This window comes from Rattus norvegicus, chromosome 16 (genome assembly GCF_036323735.1).
Source record: "Rattus norvegicus strain BN/NHsdMcwi chromosome 16, GRCr8, whole genome shotgun sequence".
Classification (NCBI taxonomy): Eukaryota; Metazoa; Chordata; class Mammalia; order Rodentia; family Muridae; genus Rattus; species Rattus norvegicus.
This window is the reverse complement of record NC_086034.1, coordinates 52,933,691-52,955,471: the sequence shown is the minus strand read 5'-3', so window position 1 is coordinate 52,955,471 and position 21,781 is coordinate 52,933,691. Positions and strand designations below refer to the sequence as shown.

At 41.8% G+C, this 21,781-nt stretch overlaps 1 protein-coding gene across 4 annotated transcripts in view; it reads right to left on the bottom strand.

The window, feature by feature from the left end:
* Snx25 (sorting nexin 25) overlaps positions 1–21,781 on the bottom strand; it is a 103,927-nt gene that overhangs the window by 15,557 nt on the left and 66,589 nt on the right. For 3 of the 4 annotated variants that reach the window (XM_224863.9, XM_063275974.1, XM_039094893.2), the window contains 5 exons: positions 21,182–21,363; positions 9,938–10,069; positions 7,376–7,651; positions 5,784–5,945; positions 656–787 (listed from right to left, as the gene is read on the bottom strand). In XM_224863.9, the coding sequence (XP_224863.6) occupies positions 656–787; positions 5,784–5,945; positions 7,376–7,651; positions 9,938–10,069; positions 21,182–21,363 (884 nt within the window). The remainder of the gene's footprint in view (positions 1–655; positions 788–5,783; positions 5,946–7,375; positions 7,652–9,937; positions 10,070–21,181; positions 21,364–21,781) is intronic. The other variant, XM_006253168.4, reaches the window with a different exon arrangement.

Genomic DNA, 21,781 nt, shown 5'->3' with positions numbered 1-21,781 from the left:
CCACCGCCATGCTCACGCGCAGCCTTGCCATTTGTGTAAAGCATGGTGGACATGACTTGTTTCTTCCAGGTTTCCACCTGACTCAGGGGAGGAGTACGGATGTCGGCAGTAACTATGCAGTAAATGCTTATGAATTCTTTCTTCCTAAGGGAAGTTACTTTATAGTCAAATGACAGGGGTAGAGCATGGAACGAGAAAGCTAGTTGGGGTAAAATTAATGAAAGCACATTACATGCGTGTGTGGAAACACCAAAATGAGATCCATTACTTTATACAGTTAGCACACACCGAAAAAATAAATGTGTGAGAGGGGAGAAAGCATATCCTTCAAACCTCTCCAAGAACCAAATAACAAGAGAAAAAAATATTTATTATTAAAGACCTTGTAGCTGAGATCTATGTGAACAAAATGGAACAATAAAAGACGATTTCAGTTCTCACTTCTTATAATCTCTAACTTCACATAAATACTTTATGGAAATATGGAAATACTGACTGAGATCAGATCTACACCATGAAGAGGTGGACGATCCCCACTCACGCGAGAGCAGACCAGAGTGCACATAGAGGGATGAAGGGAATGGATGAGGGTAACTAGAAGAACGGGTGCGCTTCAGATGTGCGTCCTAATTCTGCAGGGGGACGGCAAGGGTACCTCTGCGCTGGTGATGGAGGCTTTCCACAGGCCCAGGTGCTCACACCACCAATCTGTTCTCGCCATGTGCAGCTGAAGATCTGTGCACTCTTTCTCTATCACAAGTATTTCGTCCTTCAGCTTGGAAATAATCTACCGTAAGAAAAACAATGGGAGTTATGAAAGCAGTTCAGAGATTATGCAAGTCAGCACAGTAGCAGCATGCAAAACCAACACACAAAACAGCCGTGCTTCTGTGGAATTCTAATGAGGACTGGTCCAAAATAGGAACAGCTTCGCTTAAAATAGCACCGAGAAGAGTAGAATTCTCAGGAGTTAGCCAAGGAAATGAAAGAGTTCTATTAGTAAAGCTACAAAACATCAATAAAAGAATGATTAAACATGACATATATTTGCAAAGAGATCCTAAGTTCATGACCTGGAGGACTTGATATTGTTACAATGACAGCAACATCACCCAGTGTACTACATGCATGTAATGTAATCACTATCATAATTTCAATGCAAAAATTTCCATCCCTAAGTTCATATGGGATCTCAAGAAAGTCCCCTACCCAAAGAATTTTGAAAAATAAGAACAAAGTTGGAAGACTCACACTTCCTGAGTTCCAAACTTCCAAAACTACAGTACTTAAAGCTGGTGGGAGTGGCATAAGGTGAGGCATAAAGACCAATCAGTGGAGTCGATAGCCCTAAATAAAAACTCAACCACAGTCATGTGAGAGGATAAAAGCCTTCCAACAAATGGCAACAAAACACTGGACATCCCATGCAAGAGAAGGGTGGTGGACCCCAAGACTGAGAACGGCCCAGAGACAAAAGCACAAAATTTACAAAATAAAACCAGAGAAATTATAGGAGTGTAGCACAATGCTAGATTTAGCTGCAATTTTTTGTGGACACCAAAGGCACAGGCAACAAAAGAACAGAAAAAGGTACTTCTTTTTATTTTATTTTTTAAATTCTATCAAAACAGTGAAGAGGCCAAGAACAGAATGGGAGGGAATACTACATATAACATACTCGATGTTACAACATATGTTATGTGCTTTAATGGTCAGAACATAAAGAGAACTTTTGAAATTCGACACTGGACAACCTACTTTAAGAGTGGGGAACACACTTGCATACACATGTTTTCAAACAGAATATATAAACTGCAGCTACTAAGCCATAAAAACATGGCAGGTGGCACTAATCCATCAGGAAAGGCAAGTCAAAAGTACATGGTCCCCTTCCTGGGATGAGGACCATCAAACACTAGAAGGGGAGAGAGGAAAAAATGAAGGGTAAAGACAGGAACCCTTCTGTGCTGTAAAGTGGTACAAGCCCTGAAGAACAGTGTGGTCGGGTCTGCAAAAAAAGGAGAAACCATCAGCAGGAGCCCTGCAGTTGTATGTATCTGAAGGAACCGGACATGACTGAGGCAGTATCTGTATGCAGTGTTCACAGCAGAAGTATCTACGGCAGCCAAAGGTAAAAGGAGGAACGGAGGAAAAGCACACAGGTTATATCTTAAAGGCTATGTCTGCTTTCCTTGCATGTCACGTCTCTTTCATAAGACATGCCACAGGCTTATGTAAGCTTGCTGTTTACAGAGAGCAGCTTCCTTTCCTGTGGCAGAAGGCTATGGAGCACCATATCCAAGGGAGAGTGGTGTCCGAGGGAGTACCGTGTCCATGGGGAGCACTGTGTCCAGGGGAGCACCATCTCTTTGCCTCTGTCCTTGATGTCACCATCAATAGGCCATGGTTTTATTTTCATAGAGCTGTAACATGAGCGATTTTTGTGGATTTCGGGCAGACTGTTACAGAGACACTGTATATACATGAAGGCCAGAAGCTGAAGTCAGGTGTCTTTTCAACTAAGGGCAATGTTGTGGTTTGCCCTGGAGTTATCTGTATTTTGATACTAATTCCACTGCCCCAAGGACAGTGGCCTAGTCAGTTACTCAGGACTCAGGTGACTTCACCATTAACTTCTCCCCATTGAATTCGTAAAATACAGGTGAGGAACAGGTACAGGATAGGAGCCCTATCATTGGATGAGAAGGAAGGATGAGCGGGAGAAACGGAAAGGAGGAAGAGACAGGAGGGAGAGGGAGAGAAGCCGCAGCAGGACAATATGGCGGGTGACGTTAAGATTCCACGCTGTACCTTTACAGGTTGTTATGAATGTTCTTAAGGGATGGATGTGTATTGGGCTTCGTATGTTTAGGTGGGCAGTTATATCTTATCAATTGGATCAAAGGTTACTGTGTTGTGTGTTCTTTCATATGCAGATTTGAGATGTGTGTTTCTGGCATGGAAACCTGCCTTGGGAACTAGATAGGTAGAGAGATTGCTGCCAGGCTTAGAGAGAGGCCTTTGGCAGTGTGATATGGGATGAAGCAGAGTGGATGAGACGCTTTGCTGACTGAGAATTAAGATATCCAGCAGATATCTTGGGGGTACTGTGGTGCCTGACCTAAGGGGGGGGTGTGTGTGTGTGTAAAAGACAACCTTCGCTTTTTTTATTTTTTTATATTTTTGCAACAGTGCAAGGGCTTTCAGTGAACCTGGAGGTCATCGTTCCATTCTGGGCAGCCTGCTGGCCTGAGAGCTCTGTGGATGTGTCTATCTGCAATCCTAGTACTGTATGTTACAGGTGTACACCATCATGCTTAGCTTTCTACCCAGGGATGGGGATTTGACCTTAGGTCTTCATGCTTGTGCAGCAAACACTTTACTGACTGAGCCATCTTGCCAGCTTGATGTTTTGCTGGCTTTTCACAGTGATCAGCAGAACACCATGATTTTCCTATAGAACTCTTCCCAGTTAATGGTTTACTCCCAATGACAACCTACAGTTTGCTTCAGATCAGAATTTCTCTAGAGAAATACAGTAAAACCAGGGCTAACTTGATATGCAATAGCTAATGATATTGTTGGTAAAGAGATCTGAAAGGCACAGTGTTAAAGTCAAGCCCCAAGTGAGGCGAAGACTGCAGTTACATGCACAGAAAGGTTGATTCATATTTAACTCAGAAAAACAAAACAAAACATCCTGGTAAGAGTTTTCTGGGTGTCTCTGAGTTACTGGATTACCAAAGTCTTTTCGACGTTAATATAAGTAAATAAATAATGCCCAGTGTTAGACATGCCTTACATATTTTATGTTTCCTAACATGAATGGCTTAAAGCTGATGAGGCTCCTCATGGAGCCCCCATCCCCAAACATGACTGTGAGGAGAAGAGGGCTCCCTGCACAGCCCAGGGACAATGTGAATATCAGGAAATGTGGACCGCCCTCCCCAGGGTCAGAGACCGGTGTACAAATTAAGCCACCACATCACTGAAGCCTCCAACCACTAGAGAATCCCTTCATGTAATTACAGCTCAGAATGTTTAGCTCATGGTTATTAGACATTCTCTCAAGAAAGGCTGAAGATGTCTCTCAGCTACCTGAGGGCCAAACAGTAACTCACTGAATACTCTCCACGTCCTCGTTCATACGGCTTCCTGGAGACATTTTAATTTAACATGTGGCAAATCTAGAAGAGACATGAGTCCAGATGCAGACCACTGTGCCAGCTCGTGCTACTCATCATGACAGAGATGCCAGGGAAGACTGCAGGGCTCTCATGCTCACACACACTCACTGGAGATGGCTCCATGTTGAGGAAGAAAATAAATCTATTTCTTATGATGACTCTGGAAACCTACGATTTGCTTCCTTTCTTTGGTGCCATCAAGGGCAATCAAAGCAACTTCCAAGCTTTTTCCCCTCTTATATTATCTTGTTTTGTTTTACAATATTGTTTCAGAAACACTCTCCTACTATAAAATAATTTCAATATTCATGAACAAATTATTAAAGTCCACCAAAGAAGAAATCCCAATGTGATTCATTCAAATTGTTTTACTCAAACTTGCTTTCCTCGAACATTCAGCAAAGAGGAGAGCTGTGTAGAACAAACCACACTTATGCATTAAAAATATTGTTGAACTCCAAAAACACATAAAAACAAAGCATAAGACAATACCAATTCGTGAGATGCTCTTTAAAGAAAAAAGTGTGTGTGTGGTACAAATGTGTGCATGTGTAACTACACACATGGAGGTCACAGGTCAACACCTGCGTCTTCCTCGGTCACTCTCCACCTCATTTTGGGAGTAGGTCTCTCTTCTGAGCAGAGTTCCTGGCCAGCAGGCACCCAGGATCTGCCCAAGGGTCACATCAGCACAGCTCCTGCCTCCTGCAGACAGCTCATGTCATGCCAGGCTTTTACATGGGTGCTGGGAACACAAGCTTGGCTCTCACACTTGTTGGCAAGTACTTTACTCCATAAGGCCTCTCTAGCCCCACTGCCTACATTTGTTTAAAAACAGATCTATTTATTTTGATGTATATGGGTGCTTTGCCTGCAAACATGTGTGCAGTGCCCACAGGGGTCAGAGAGGCATCGAATCTTCTGTACCTGGGGCAATGGCTGCCACAAGGGTTCTGGGAACCAAACCCGGATCCTCTGCAACAGCAGCAAGTATTCTTACCCGCGGGTCATCTTGCCAGCCCCCAACCTGTTTATATTATCTTTTGAAGCTAATTCTTTAAATGCATATTTATTTTATATAATATGTATGACAGCCTGCATGTGCAACTGTGCACTCTATGTGTGTGTGTGTGTGTGTGTGTGTGCGTGCCTGGTGCCTACAGTAAAGGCACCAGGTGAGAGTGTCACAATCCCTTGGAACTAGAGTTGTAGATAGTTGGGAGGCACCCTATGGGTCCAAGGAATTCCAGCAAATGCTACTCACTGCCAAGCCAGCTCTCCAGTCCCTAAACACTGCAGAAAAACAGTTAAGTTCCTTTTCCTTCCCTAACAAAGAGAAGAATCTAATTATTTGGAACCAACAAAACAGGAGTCGCAGAATTGCTAATGGTTTCAAACTGTCAATCCTGCTGGCTTTTGGCAAAACATTTGTTTTCATTATTTTGTGATGTTCTCTAAGTTGTAGAAGCAACAAACTAACAATGGAACTTGCTCCTGCTTACAATTCTTAAGGAAGCTGACACTTCTCGGCACAAACTGAAAACTACTATTTATCAAAGACACTTTCAGAGACAACCTTGAAAGCAAGACAGTTACCTTCTTATCAGGTTTTGGTGCATTTTGAATAGAACTTAGAGCTTGCCTTTTATATTCAAGTTTCTCACTTAGCTCTCGAAGTTTGATTACAGCAAAGCTGGCTGGATCACTGACCCCACTGGTGCCTTCTACAACCTCCTCACCAGCCTCACCTCCTGAACCCTGGAAGAGAGACAGGAGACCAATGTATCTTAGAGGGACAGAAAGTCACTAGTCACCTACTATATAACAGTCCCCAGATCCCAGATTCCTGGGAAGGGAAGAACACTGCAGAAGCACCTTCGGAAGGCTGTTATCCTTCCCCAGCAAAAACAAGAGTCAAATGATTCGGAACCAACATAACAGGCGATGAGATGCAAGAAAAGAAAAACATCTAACAGCCAAACAGGGGAGGGGAACCCCATGGATCGATTCGCAAATGGCTGACCAAGGGAACTATGGGCTGAGGGAAGCATCAAAAGTGTTACCCCTTTCTCTCCCCATCAAAACAGAGATCACCCTCCCCAGCCTTCCAACAGTACTATAGAGTACTTTAAAATAAATATTTTTAAATTTATTTTAAATGTCTAAATTTAAAAACTCATGGTATTTTTGTGGACTTTTAACTTCATTTTGCTTTGTTTTATGCATATTTTTCTGTTATTGGTCTTTTGCCTGTTTGTTTAGAGATCTCGTGTGTGTGTGTGTGTGTGTGTGTGTGTGTGTGTGTGTGTGTGTGTGTGTGTGTGTGTAGCCTTTCTGTTGTGTCTTGGGGAGCAGCAGTGTAGAGAGACAACAAGACCTTTACAGTGGTATATGGAGAGGTTGGAAGAATCTGGAAGGAGATGGGGGATGGAAGTAGAAACATGATAAAAAAATTAATTAGAAAATATTCAAATCTGACTTACTAGAAGGATTTCAGTGTCACTTTGCTCAGTGCTGCTTCTGAAAATGAATTATGCAAACTAGCAGACATTTTACAGGTAATTAGCATATGCAACGTAATTGGGGAAAGCCTTGGCTATCAGTATACAGATTACTTATCCATGCGTGGATACGGCAAGGACCAACTTGGAACTTCTCTTCTGATCTTTTCTCCTTAACTTTCCCCGACACTGGTTTTTATGATTTTCAATTAATTGCAGCAAACAGCAAATTAAATTGGTCAAGGAAAAAAAAATGAAAGTATGGTTAATGCCAGAAAAACAAGCTGGTTTTCTTTCAGGATGATCTTCCTTATTGCATGTAACTATTGCATGTAACTTATGACATGTAACTATCACATGTCCTCACTTAAGCATTTGGTCTTTCATGAGAAGCAAAGCCACACAAGAGAGGATGCTACTGTCAGTTATAGTTCTAGCTGCACTGTGTGTGGTCCGGTGGGTGACTTGCAGGGGTCCTCTGTTGCTGCTGCTGCTCCTGTACGTGCTGGGGGTGACTCTCTTCATTCTGCTCATAGCAACTAAACAAATTCTACCATACAGAGACATTTTCCCTACATTTTAATCATTTCAAACCTTTCTTTCCTTAACTTTTGTCAGGTATCTGGTCATTACACAAGCATAGTAACTGAGGCAGAAGAATGGCTGTGAAGGGAAACTGTAACTCACCAGTTCATCCTTCCCCGAGGCAAGCTGAGAGTCAGGTGTCTCTTCCTCCTCCTCATGTATGAGCTTCTCATACAGGTCGCTGACAAGGAAGGAGGGGTAATACCTATCCCTCAGTACATCGTACACATCTCCTTGGATTTTGCTGAACACCTCGATACCCTTGTTTCCCACGAGGCACTGCTGGATTTCTTTGTAAAGTGACTTTTCCACAGGAATTTCCTTGCTTTCCACAAAAAAATTCTGATACATTTCACTCACTAATTGTGGAATTTCATTCTGGAAATACAGGAAGATGACAAGAGGGAAAGGTAAGGCATATAGTCTCTGAGAGAAATGATTTTACACTACATTTTCTGCAAGTTAAGGGTAGAAGGACAGTGTCTAGATGTACACTGGAACTGTAGACTCATGTGCAGCCTTCTGCATTCATGCTCAGGGTCCAGAGGAAACAGCAGACCTGGAAATAAAGCTACCACTTCTTTAAAATGGACAAATACAAATTGAGAGTTAATACCTGCAAAGTGTTACAGAATGAGAGGTCCAAAACCTTGGAAATAGAAATGTTCAATTCCCCAGGACGAAAACTGGGCTCCTCAGAGGAAGCCACTGACAACAGGTCATTGATCAGTGATGGCCGTGACTCAGGGAGGGTAAGTCTAGAACAGAGTCAGCTAGTGGGATACCTAGCTGGAGGAGATAAGGCCAGAACTAAGCAGGTTTCCAAAATTCTTAGAGGTCTCAGCAATTGTAATGAAACCAACTTAGCAACCAATCAAAATTGTACTAATGTCACTGCTTTCCTGCCAATCACATTAGAGGTTACCTAACCCTCCTGGAAAATTCCCCCAGCCCTGCATAAAATGGGCCTACAAGCCCCTCTGGTCATTGCTCCTACATGCTAGTAATTTCTGCAGAATAAATGTTCTTTACTTTTGCATACTACTTGAGTCTGGGATCTTCCTGCAGCAATATTTGGATCCTAACAGGAAAGTAAGTTAAGAGTAAGACTAACTCTTCTTATGCAACAGATCCCTCAACTTCACAGAGGTGTGACTTTAAAAGGCTTACTGACTTTTATCTGATCTAAGAATGGGAAGTGCTTGCCTTACCAACATGAAAAGAAATTCTCACCTGGAAAGAAGTCAGTAGAATAGTCACATATAAAGAAAACACTTGGGTGGGGGCAGGACTGGAGAGAGGCTCAACAGTTAAGAGAATCGGCTGCTCTTACAGAGGACCAGGGCTCAATTTCCAGCTCCCACGTGGCTGCTAACAACTGTCTGTAACTCAAAGACCTGACATCCTTACACAGGCATACATGTGGGCAAAACGACAGTGCACATTAAATAAATAAATAAATAACACAGCAGGTACTCTTCAGGGTTAATGCTTAGAGCAACTCCACTGTCCCCATCCACATGGGGCAGCCTAGACCTGAGATGTGCACGGGGCAGGTCATTGTGCTCTAATGTAGAAATACAACCCTCTCTTCCCATGCACACGGTCCTCACATGCTCCCCAGCTGCTCTAGGAACACTAGACAAACTCTCTGAAAGTTGCAAAAAGAAAGAAAGATGGCAACTTAATGACCACTACTCCTTTACCCAGATGTCAGATCAAACTGGTTCTTGGGAGGAAGCTATCATGCTTTTATTTTTAAATTATACTCAGAACTTGGAAAGATTCTTTAGATTACTCTTAACAGTATTCTTAGAGCAGCCAGAAGGTACCTGGAGTCAAGGCTGGAGGTTATGTTGATAACGAATGGCAATGTGTGCCTGGGAAAGAAGAAGTGGAAAGTCCTCCTGGGACTTTAAAATATTATGAGACTGAAGTTAGCTGCTAAGCACAGAGTGCTAGATCAGGTACTTCATTTGGTTTTCTATTCTAGCAACATTCATCTGCAAATGAAATTAAATGCTCTTTGCGCTTATGTTAATGAATCACTCAGATGCTATGTGCGAATATAACATGTTATACATGTTAGACATATTTACCTATACAAACATGTACATACATGCTTTAATTCTGCAGCATTGACTGCGACGTTAAACTGCAATGCACAACCTACTGGGTTCTTTGCTTTAAGAGGCACTGGGAACCAAAAACGTTCATGGTCCTTTATTCAATCATATTTTACATGAAATAGAAAGAAAAAAATGACAGTAAAAAGTGTCGTCACAAACAGAAGGGATAAAAAGCATGAAGATTACACATGGTGGTGAGATACACAAGATGACAGAGCAGGGGGACAAGGCTGAGGTGACAATGATAACACAGTCTTTTAGGAGCAACATGGATGGGTGCACACTCTAGTAGATCATTAAAACGATAAAAGCTAGTCTCTTGGTGCACTTGTAAATATTTCTCCTTGACTATTCAGTCAAAAGCATCTTCTATAAAATATTTGCTATAATGGGCTGAGGTATGCTACAATATCCTGATGTACAATGCTCCTTTAGTGTATACTTACCCTAAAGCATCATGGAGAAGGTGATATTCTGCCTAGCATGCAAGCTTTCATTAGCTAATATAATATTCCTTAACGCGTAAGTGCACTACCTTGTTAGCATTCTTCAGGTGTTCCACAGACTCCCAAAAGCCAACCAAAGCCCGCTTGTCGATCCGTTCCATGTATGTTCCAAAGCGCTCTCGGTAGAAAGGATTGGTCATAATATCTTCAAACTGAAGAATCTATTAAAAGAATATAAGAATGTGAGATAGTGTGGATGAAAATGGACCCCACAGGCTTATAGCGAGTGGCACTATTAGAAGGTGTAGCCTTGTTGGAATAAGTGTGTCACTGAGGTCTCAAATGCTCAAGCTACTGTTCTCTTCCTGCTGCCCGCCAACCTGGATGTGCAGCTCTCAGCTATCTCTGCAGCACCATGTCTGCCTGCACACTTCCGTGACAATAATGGACAGAACCTCTGAACAGCAAGCCAGCCCCAATCAAATATGCCCTTATAAGAGTTGTCATGGTCCTGGTGATAGAAACCCTAGGCCAGAAGGTTTTCTAAAGATAAAGTTTCACAAACCAGTCTGCTTTTGACTTCCTCGGATTAACGTCTACATTCAGGAGAAAGTGCATTTTCAGGTCACAGACAATGCAATGTAATATACCTCAGAAGAGGAAATATCTATCATATCATGACTTTAATTGTAGATTACTGAATATTCGAAATGCAGATACTCAAAAATCACTAATTTTATATTAAACTTTCAGTCAGTCAACAAAGACTTATCTGACATGTACTTGATATCAGGACACAGATAGCAGTCCTTGTCCTAATGCAATGATCTATCATGTTAAAAGCAATAGCTACCATTCATAAACAATGAAGAGAAATGCATAAAAGACTAAAGGCCTACAGTCTTAATGGTTTGTCATTTGTGTGTCCTATCATATCTTATATAGCTGAGGAAAAACATAAACAGATTTATATCCTGATTTTTTTGTTTATAGTACCACAGTCACTGATGAATCTTATGTGAATTATTGTTTTATTGAATTTTAATTTGCTCCTAAAATTCCACTATGTGCTTTGCCAAGTCAGTTCTTCCATTTTTGTTAATTATTTTGTAAACTCACTGAAAAAGAAGACACTGCCTATCTGAGCCATCGAGGGGCAACCAGGAACAGGGACTGCTATAATAAGAGGAAGCAAATGACCCTCCCTCATCATGACTGATGCGTCAATTAGGAGAAATGCCACAGATTAACTTAGAAGGCATTTAACACCCATTCCCTAAGTCTAAATCAATAATCCACATAATGCTTAATAGGTGGAATGAAAACACAAGTAGAACTTTCATTTTGAAATTCTTAAAAATTAACATGATGGCAATTTGTAAATATTGTAAAATGCCACCATTAATATATTTCTAAAATCACATGCAAAAAGTCAATACATACTAAACTTTTCTTCCACCAGCCCTTGTTTTGTCTGGAATGTAGGCATAAAGGCAGAAAGGAGGACATATATTATTAAAATGATTTCTGGAAACTAATGAAAGAAAATTATTTACTGAATATTCAAAATGAAAACTTCAAAAATGCCAGTTTTGTATTACTCTGAGTCTTCAACAAAGTTTCCTTTTTACATCTACTTCGGTATCAGAAGTTTCCCACAAAAGAGGCTAGTCAGCAAAATATTGTAGATTATTTGAACTTCAGTAATTCTTGGATATACTAACACCTGTTTTTACCACGCATAAAGCCTACCAGAGGAGCAGTGAGGTAAAAATCTCAACTCTACATTCTCCAAGAAAGGAATTCATGTCAACTTGGGCTGTAGAAGACAAGACAACAACTATTCCAACAAGAGAAGGAAGCACAGAACCACTGTCTATATATTCATACAGAGTCCTAGACTACATTCAGTAGTGTTCATTTTGGTTTATCCTCGGATGAAATGATCTGATGTGCGAGCTCGAGGGAACAGTCAGGCACTGTTGGCACTGAGGTGTAAGCTTTGTATATTTTAATTTTCCCTTCCCCCTTTATCTTTTCTGAACTCTTCGATCTTTCCATTGGTTATCCTTTGTGTGTGCTAGAGGAGGGCAGAGGAATGGGGTCGGATCCTTGATCAGAACAAGATAAAGATTTCTTTGTTTTCACGTGGCAATAAAAACTTTCAATCCAGTGAGCTTCTACTCAATCACTAGGCTTCGGCTGCTTTGGATCTGCAGAATAAGGAGGCTGTCCCTCCTTCATGTAGATTCACGACAGCCATCACAAATCACAGCAAGAAACAAAACTGAGCAGAAGACTGAATCATGAGTTTTTAAGAAAATAGATATTGGTATATAAAAAAGATACTGGTGTGTGAAACTAAACTTCAGAGGTGGCGTTCTAGATAAGCGTAGGAATGAAAGCACTAGCCATGTGCTAGGAGTCCGTTAGAGCTGGTGTCAAGTGGGGTAGGTGCTGGTGCACAGTGGAAGAGTAAGTGCTTCGTGGAGGGCACGTGTGTGCACAGGCAACGCACAGGCGCGCGCGCGCGCACGCACGCACGCACGCACACACACACACACACACACACACACACACACACACACACACACTTACCTCTTTAAAGGTTTCATAGAATGCACCAGTGAAATAATCTAGGCCTAGAATTTTCTTTGGGAAAGGATTTTAAATTCTGAATTTATTTTCTTTAACACATCTAAGGCTATTCAGATTTTTTTCTTGTTCATTTTTATTAGTTTTTTTAATTTTAAATTAACTAATCTACTTCATTGAAAGTGATGTATGCTGTATTCAGGAGACTCTCCTTTGAGATGCTGTCATCTACTCTTAGGTGTCTACTGTTGTCCTTCTTCTATGTGTGTATATGTGGGCACATGCACACGTGTTTGTGTGCATGTGTGCAGTGTACTGTGCAGACCAGAGATGGATGATGGGTGTCCTCCTTGGTCAGTGTCACATTTTTTTTTTCAGATAGGGTCTGTTTCTGAACCTGGCACTCGGCTATGGCTAAACTTAGCTGCCCAGACTGTAGTCTGCCTGGGCTCCCCCAGTGATGTGATTACTGGAAGATGTTACTGCTCGCCCAACTTTTCATGTGTGTGGGCACCAGGGATACAAACCTGGGTTCTCATTTCTGTGTGTGTGGCTGGGCCCTTCCCCAGCTCCTACTGCCCTTTGCTTAAGGCTCTCTCGTTTTCCCTCTGTGCCCCATATTTTGTCTATATCGGTATTTTTCTGAGATACTTTCTTTCACATGCAGCATGTGAGGCATTCTATCTCTCACTCTTGTAGAATTTCCATTGTCTCTCCTTCCGTCACTCTAGTTCTTTTAAGTCATATGATTGAAGTGGCTGGGCCCTTACACCACTTTCGAATGCAGCAGACATTATGGTGTGTATTTGTCCTAGGAGTTAGCTTAGCGGTTTCACAGATATTAACACTGTGTGCTCACTGCACTGAACAGTTATCAATTCTCTTTATGATTTATTTTTTTTAATCTTTATTAACTTGAGATTTCTTATTTACATTTCAATTGTTATTCCACTTCCTGGTTTCCTGGCCAACATCCCCCGAACCCCTCTCCCTCTCCTTCTCTATAGGTGTTCCCCTCCCCATCTTCCCCCCATTACCGCCCTCCTGCCAACAATCACATTCACTGGGGGTTCAGTCTTGGAAGGACCAAGGGCTTTCCCTTCCATTGGTGCTCTTACTAGGCTATTGATTGCTACCTATGAGGTTAGAGTCCAGGGTCAGTCCATGTAGTCTTTGGGTAGCGGCTTGGTCCCTGGAAGCTCTGCTTGGTTGGCCTTGTTGTTCATATGGATCTCGAGCCCCTTCAAGCTCTTTCAGTCCTTTCTCTGATTCTTTCAACGGGGGTCCCGTTCTCAGTTCAGTGGTTTGCTGCTGGCATTTGCCTATGTATTTGCTGTATTCTGGCTGTGTCTCTCAGGAGAGATCTACACATCCAGTTCCTGTCGGCCTGCACTTCTTTGCTTCATTCATCTTGTCTAATTGGGTGGCTGTATATGTACGGGCCACATGTGGGGCAGGCTCTGAATGGGCGTTCCTTCAGTCTCTGTTCTAACCTTTGCCTCCCTATTCCCTGCCAAGGGTATTCTTGTTCCCCTTTTAAAGAAGGAGTGAAACATTCACATTTTGGTCATCCTTCTTGAGTTTCATGTGTTCTGTGCATTTAGGGTAATTCCAGCATTTGGGCTAATATCCACTTAACAATGAGTGCATACCATGTGTGTTTTTCTGTGATTGGGTTACATCACTCAGGATGATATTTTCCAGTTCCATCCATTTGCCTATGAATTTCATAAAGTCATTGTTTTTGATAGCTGAGTAATATTCCATTGTGTAGATGTACCATATTTTCTGTATCCATTCCTCTGTTGAAGGGCATCTGGGTTCTTTCCAGCTTCTGGCTATTATATTATATTATAAATAAGGCTGCGATGAACATAGTGGAGCACGTGTCTTTGTTATATGTTGGGGCAACTTTTGGGTATATGCCCAAGAGAGGTATAGCTGGGTCCTCAGGTAATTCAATGTCCAATTTTCTGAGGAACCTCCAGACTGATTTCCGGAATGGTTGTACCAGTCTGTAATCCCACCAACAATGGAGAAGTGTTCCTCTTTCTCCACATCCTCGCCAGCATTTGCTGTCACCTGAGTTTTTGATCTTAGCCATTCTCACTGGTGTGAGGTGAAATCTCAGGGTTGTTTTGATTTGCATTTCCCTTATGACTAAAGATGTTGAACATTTCTTTAGGTGTTTCTCAGCCATTTGGCATTCCTCAGCTGTGAATTCTTTGTTTAGCTCTGAACGCCATTTTTTAATAGGGTTATTTGTCTCTCTGCAGCCTAACTTCTTGAGTTCTTTGTATATTTTGGATATAAGCCTTCTATCAGCTGTAGGATTGGTGAAGATCTTTTCCCAATCTGTTGGTTGCCGTTTTGTCCTAACCACAGTGTCCTTTGCCTTACAGAAGCATTGCAGTTTTATGAGATCCCATTTGTTGATTCTTGATCTTAGAGCATAAGCCATTGGTGTTTTGTTCAGGAAATTTTCTCCAGTGCCCATGTGTTCGAGATGCTTCCCCACTTTTTCTTCTATTAGTTTGAGTGTATCTGGTTTGATGTGGAGGTCCTTGATCCACTTGGACTTAAGTTTTGTACAGAGTGATAAGCATGGATCCATCTGCATTCTTCTACATGCTGACCTCCAGTTAAACCAGCACCATTTGCTGAAAATGCTCTTTTTTTCACTGGATGGTTTTGGCTCCTTTGTCAAAAATCAAGTGACCATAGGTGTGTGGGTTCATTTCTGGGTCTTCAATTCTATTCCACTGGTCTATCTGTCTGTCTCTATACTAATACCATGCAGTTTTTATCACTATTGCTCTGTAATACTGCTAGAGTTCAGGGAGAGTGATTCCCCCAGACGTCCTTTTATTGTTGAGGATAGTTTTAGCTATCCTGGTCTTTTTGTTATTCCAGATGAATTTGGAAATTGTTCTGTCTAACTCTCTGAAGAACTGGATTGGTATTTTGATGGGGATTGCATTGAATCTGTAGATCGTTTTTGGTAAAATGGCCATTTTTACTATATTAATCCTGCCAATCCATGGGAGATCTTTCCATCTTCTGAGATCTTCAATTTCTTTCTTCAGTGGCTTGAAGTTCTTATCATACAGATCTTTTACTTGCTTGGTTAAAGTCACACCGAGGTACTTTATATTATTTGGGACTATTATGAAGGGTGTCGTTTCCCTAATTTCGTCTCAGCTTGTTTCTCTTTTGTGTAGAGGAAGGCTACTGATTTATTTGAGTTAATTTTATACCCAGCCACTTTGCTGAAGTTGTTTATCAGCTTTAGTAGTTCTCTGGTGGAACTTTTGGGATCACTTAAATAAACTATCATATCATCTGCAAATAGTGATATTTTGACTTCTTCTTTTCCGATCTCTAGCCCCTTGACCTCCTTTTGTTGTCTGATTGCTCTGGCTAGAACTTCAAGAACTATATTGAATAAGTAGGGAGAGAGTGGGCAGCCTTGTCTAGTCCCTGATTTTAGTGGGATTGCTTCAAGTTTCTCTCCATTTAGTTTAATGTTAGCAACTGGTTTGCTTTATATGGCTTTTACTATGTTTAGTTATGGGCCTTGATTTCCTATTCTTTCCAGGACTTTTATGATGAAGGGGTGTTGAATTTTGTCAAATGCTTTCTCAGCATCTAATGAAATGATCATGTGGTTTTATTCTTTCAGTTTGTTTATATAATGGATCGCATTGATGGTTTTCCGTATATTAAACCATCCCTGCATGCCTGGGATGAAGCCTACTTGATCATGGTGGATGATTGTTTTGATGTGCTCTTGGATTCGGTTTGCCAGAATTTTATTGAGTATTTTTGCGTCATATTCATAAGGGAAATTGGTCTGAAGTTCTCTTTCTTTGTTGGGTCTTTGTGTGGTTTAGGTATAAGAGTAATTGTGGCTTCATAGAAGGAATTCGGTAGTGATCCACCTGTTTCAATTTTGTGGAATAGTTTGGATAATATTGGTATGAGGTCTTCTAAGAAGGTCTGATAGAATTCTGCACTAAACCCGTCTGGACCTGGGCTCTTTTTGGTTGGGAGACCTTTAATGACTGCTTCTATTTCCTTAGGAGTTATGGGGTTGTTTAACTGGTTTATCTGTTCCTGATTTAACTTCGGTACCTGGTATCTGTATAGGAAATTGTCCATTTCCTGCAGATTTTCAAGTTTTGTTGAATATAGGCTTTTATAGTAAGATCTGATGATTTTTTGAATTTCCTCTGAATCTGTAGTTATGTCTCCCTTTTCATTTCTGATTTTGTTAATTTGGACACACTCTCTGTGTCCTCTCGTAGGTCTGGCTAAGGGTGTATCTATCTTGTTGACTTTCTCAAAGAACCAAGTTTTGGTTCTGTTGATTCTTTCTATGGTTCTTTTTGTTTCTACCTGGCTGATTTCAGCTCTGAGTTTGATTATTTCCTGCCTTCTACTCCTCCTGGGTGTATTTGCTTTTTTTTGTTCTAGATCTTTTATGTGTGCTGTCAAGCTGCTGATATATGCTGTCTCCTGTTTCTTTCTGCAGGCACGTAGAGCTATGAGTTTTCCTCTTAGCACAGCTTTCATTGTGTCCCATAAGTTTGGGTATGTTGTACCGTCATTTTCATTAAATTCTAAGAAGTCTTTAATTTCTTTCTTTATTTCTTCTTTGACCAGGTTATCACTGAGTAGAGCATTGTTCAACTTCCATGTATATGTGGGCTTTCTTCCCTTATTGTTGCTGAAGACCAGCTTTAGCCCGTAGTGGTCTGATAGGACGCATGGGATTATTTCTATCTTTCTGTATCTACTGAGGCCTGTTTTATGACCAATTATATGGTCAATTTTGGAGAAAAGTACCATGAGGTGGTGAGAAGAATATATATCCTTTTGCTTTAGGATAGAATGTTCTATAAATATCTGTTAAGTCCATTTGGCTCATGACTTCTCTTAGTCTGTCTACGTCTCTGTTTAATTTCTGTTTCCATGATCTGTCCATTGATGAGAGTGGGGTGTTGAAATATCCTACTATTATTGTCTGAGGTGCAATGTGTGCTTTGAGCTTTAGTAAGGTTTCTTTTATGTATGTAGGTGCCCTTGTATTTGGAGAATAGATATTTAGGATTGAGAGTTCATCTTGGTGGATTTTTCCTTTGATGAATATGAAGTGTCCTTCCTTATCTTTTTTGATGACTTTTAGTTGATAATTGATTTTATTCGATATTAGAATGACTACTCCAGCTTGCTTCTTCAGACCATTTGCTTGGAAAGTTGTTTTCCAGCCTTTCACTCTGAGGTAGTGTCTGTCTTTGTCTCTGAGGTATGTTTCCTGTAGGCAGCAGACTGCAGGGTCCTCATTGCCCAGTTTGTTAATCTATGCCTTTTTATTGAGGAATTGAGTCCATTGATGTTGAGAGATATTAAGGAATTGTGATTATTGTTTCCTGTTATATTTGTATTTGGACGTGAGATTATGTTTGTGTGCTTTTCTTCTCTTTGTTTTGTTGCCAAGACAATTAATTTCTTGCTTTTTCTAGGGTGTATCTTGCCTCCTTATGTTGAGCTTTGCCATTTATTATCCTTTGTAGGGCCGAACTTGTAGAAAGATATTGTGTAAATTTGGTTTTGTCATGGAATATCTGGTTTCTCCATCTATGATAATTGAGAGTTTTACTGGATACAGTAACCTGGGCTGGCATTTGTGTTCTCCTAGGGTCTGTATGACATCTGTCCAGGATCTTCTGGCTTTCATAGTCTCTGGTAAGAAGTCTGGTGTGATTCTGATAGGTCTGCCTTTATATGTTACTTGACCTTTTTCCATTACTGCTTTTAATATTCTTTCTTTGTTTTGTGCGTTTGGTGTTTTGACTATTATGTGACGGGAGGAGTTCTTTTCTGGTCCAATCTATTTAGAGTTCTGTAGGCTTCTTGTATGTTTATGGGCATCTCTTTCTTTAGGTTAGGGAAGTTTTCTTCTATGATTTTGTTGAAGATATTTTCTGGTCCTTTGAGCTGGGAGTCTTCACTCTCTTCTATACCTATTATCCTTAGGTTTGATCTTCTCATTGAGTCCTGGATTTCCTGTATGTTTTGGACCAGTAGCTTTTTCCGTTTTACATTATCTTTGACAGTTGTGTTGATGATTTCTATGGAATCTTCTGCTCCTGAGATTCTCTCTTCTATCTCTTGTATTCTGTTGGTGATGCATATATATATCTCCTTGTCTCTGTCTCTTCCTTTGGTTTTCTATATCCAGGCTTGTTTCCCTTTGTGCTTTCTTTATTGCGTCTATTTCCATTTTTAATTCCTTTACCTGTTTGATTGTGTTTTCCTGGAATTCTTTCAGGGATTTTTGTGACTCCTCTATATAGGCTTCTACTTGTTTACTTATGTTTCCCTGCATTTCTCTAAGGGAGTTCTTTATGTCTTTCTTGAACTCCTCCATCATCATGATCAAATGTGATTTTAAATCTAGATCTTGCTTTTCTGGTGTGTTTGGATATTCAGTGTTTGCTTTGGTGGGAGAATTGGGCTCCGATGATGCCATATAGTCTTGGTTTCTGTTGCTTGGGTTCCTGTGCTTGTCTCTCGCCATCAGGTTGTCTCTGGTGTTACCTTGTTCTGCTATTTCTGACAGTGGCTATATCATCCTACAGGCCTGTGTGTCAGGAGTGTTGTAGACCTGTTTTCCTGTTTTCTTTCAACTAGTTATGGGAAAAGTGTGTTCTGCTTTCGGGCGTGTAGTCTTTCCTATCTACAGGTCTTCAGCTGTTCCTGTAGGCCTGTGTCCTGAGTCCACCAGGCAGGTTGCTTGGAACAGAAAAGTTGGTCTTACCTGTGGTCCCAGGGCTGAAGTGGCTCCTGGGCGGCTGCTTTTGAGCTCTCCCTGAGGGAGGCAACCAGGAGGGCCTGCACCACCTTCCCCCGCCCCCTGTGCACCAGGGTCCCAGATGGTGTTAGGTGTTTTCCTCTGGAGTCAGAAATGTGGGCAGAGTGTAGTCTCTTCTGGCTCCCCAGGCTTGTCTGCCCCTCTGAAGGTTTAGCTCTCCCTCCCACGGGATTTGGGTGCAGGGAGTATTTGATCGGGTCCCTTCAGATCAGGGTGGTGTCTGGACCACACGGGACCTGCCGCTTGGGTGCCTCTATCTTCTGGTTCCCAGACGCCCTATACAGTTTCCTCTTGGGCCATGGATGTGGGCAGGGGTGGGCAGTATTGGTGGGCTCTCCCGCTCTGCAGTCTCAGGAGTGCCCACCTGTCCGGGAGGTGAGCTCTCTCTCTCCCAAGGGGTTTAGTGAGGTTCCGACTTCAGCTAAAAACCAGAAGTGTCCGGTCCCAGAGGAATTTTGCCTCTGTGTGTCCTGAGTCCACTAGGCAGGTCCCTTAGAGCAGAAAAGTTCGTCTTATCTGTGGTCCCGCGGCTGAAGTGGCTCCTAGGCGGCTGCTTTTGAGCTCTCCCTGAGGGAGGCAACCAGGAGGGCCTGCACTGCCTTCCCCCTCACCCCCTCACCTCCCCCACCCCCGTGCACCAGGGTCCCAGATGGAGTTAGGTGTTTTCCTCTGTGGTCTCACGGCTGAAGTATGATTTCCTTTTTGATTGAATCCTTAGATATGTTATTTCTATTTCCAAACATCTGGGAATTTTCTAGATCTTTTCCCATTCGTTTCTAATTTTAATTCTACTGTGGTCAGATAATAATCTCTGTATTAATTCTTTTAGATTCAGGAAAAATAATTTTATCATTCACCAATATAATTCTTCTTAGTGGTTGCCTACTGTATGAAGGAGAGAAAAAGCACATACCCTTCTGTTTTGAGCGACTCTCCTGGAAATGTCTATTAGTCCCTGTTGGTGTTGGTGTTTTCTCCATGGCTTGATTCCTTTATCATAATATAAAGTTCATCATCTCCGGTTATATTCTTTATTCTGAAATCTATTTTGTCTGACATCAGTATTAGCTTCTCCAGATTTTTCTTTAGTGTTCACAAGGAGAACTGGCTAGTTTTTGTGTCGCGTGACACGAGTGGAGTTATCACAGAGAAAGGAGCCTCCCTTGAGGAAATGCCTCCATGAGACCCAGCTGTAAGGTGTTTTCTCAATTAGTGATCAAGGGGGGGGGACCCAGCCCATTGTGGGTGGTGCCATCCCTGGGCTGGTGGTCCTGAGTTCTATAAGAGAGCAAGCTGAGCAAACCAGGGGAAGCAAGCCAGTAAGAAACATCCCTCCATGGCCTCTGCATCAGCTCCTGCTTCCTGACCTGCTTGAGTTCCAGTCCTGACTTCCTTTGGTGATGAACAGCAACGTGCAAGTAAGCTTAATAATCCCTTTCCTCCCAAACTTGCTTCTTGGTCATGATGTTTATGCAGGAATAGGAACCCTGATGAAGACACAGGGCATGTCCTTTTCTCTCTTACTTTTCAACCTAACTGTTCCTTTATAGTCCATATCTTATAAGCAACACAAAATGCCTAGCCTACGAACAGAACTTTTCTCTTGAAGTGGGGTGAGTGGAGAGAAGGAGCAGAACAGGCATGTCACACATATACACATGCACCTGCCCCATCATCAACTGCCACTCACACAAGTCAAGCACACCCAGTCACATGGCCTTTCACTCATGAAACCAACAGTGTAATCCTGTCTGTAGCAATGGGACATGTCTCAAATGCTAGAGTGGTAGAAGAACATGCATGTGCTCACACTGTGTTTATAACAAACTGAGGCATCCAGACAAGAAGCTGCAGGGTCTACCTTTTGGCTCTGAGGCCCTTCCCCTTCATCCGAGACCCCGTCCTCTTGCTGGTCATAGGCAGGACCTCCCAGGATTCGGATTCTCTTCTCACACTGCTTCTTTGCCACAGTCAGCTGGTTAATGTACCTTTTCATGTTCCTGGCCCGCAAGAGATCAGTTTTCATGGCAGCAGATTCCTTACCTTGAATAAGAGGAATAGTCATCAGTCAGGAGACAAGAAACATAACAGTCTGAGCCAGGCCAGCGTTTAATGTGCTGCTTTTTAACTTATTTGAACTTAATTTAATCTTAGTTTTGAGGTAGGGTTTCACTATGGAGCCCTGGCTGGCCTGAAGACTGCTGTGAAGAATTCACTAGCACAGAGATGCATCCGCCTCTGCCTCCTGAGTGCTGCGATTAAAGGCCTGCGCCACCACACCAGGCTTTGACTGCTGAATTTTATACAACAGATGAGAATTCAACAGATGAGAATTCAACAGATGAGAATTCAACAGATGAGAATTCAATAGATGAGAATTCAATAGATGAGAATTCAATAGAAGCATGTACAGGTTTACAAGGACAAAACCCAATTTATAAACCTTACTCAAGTGTAAAAT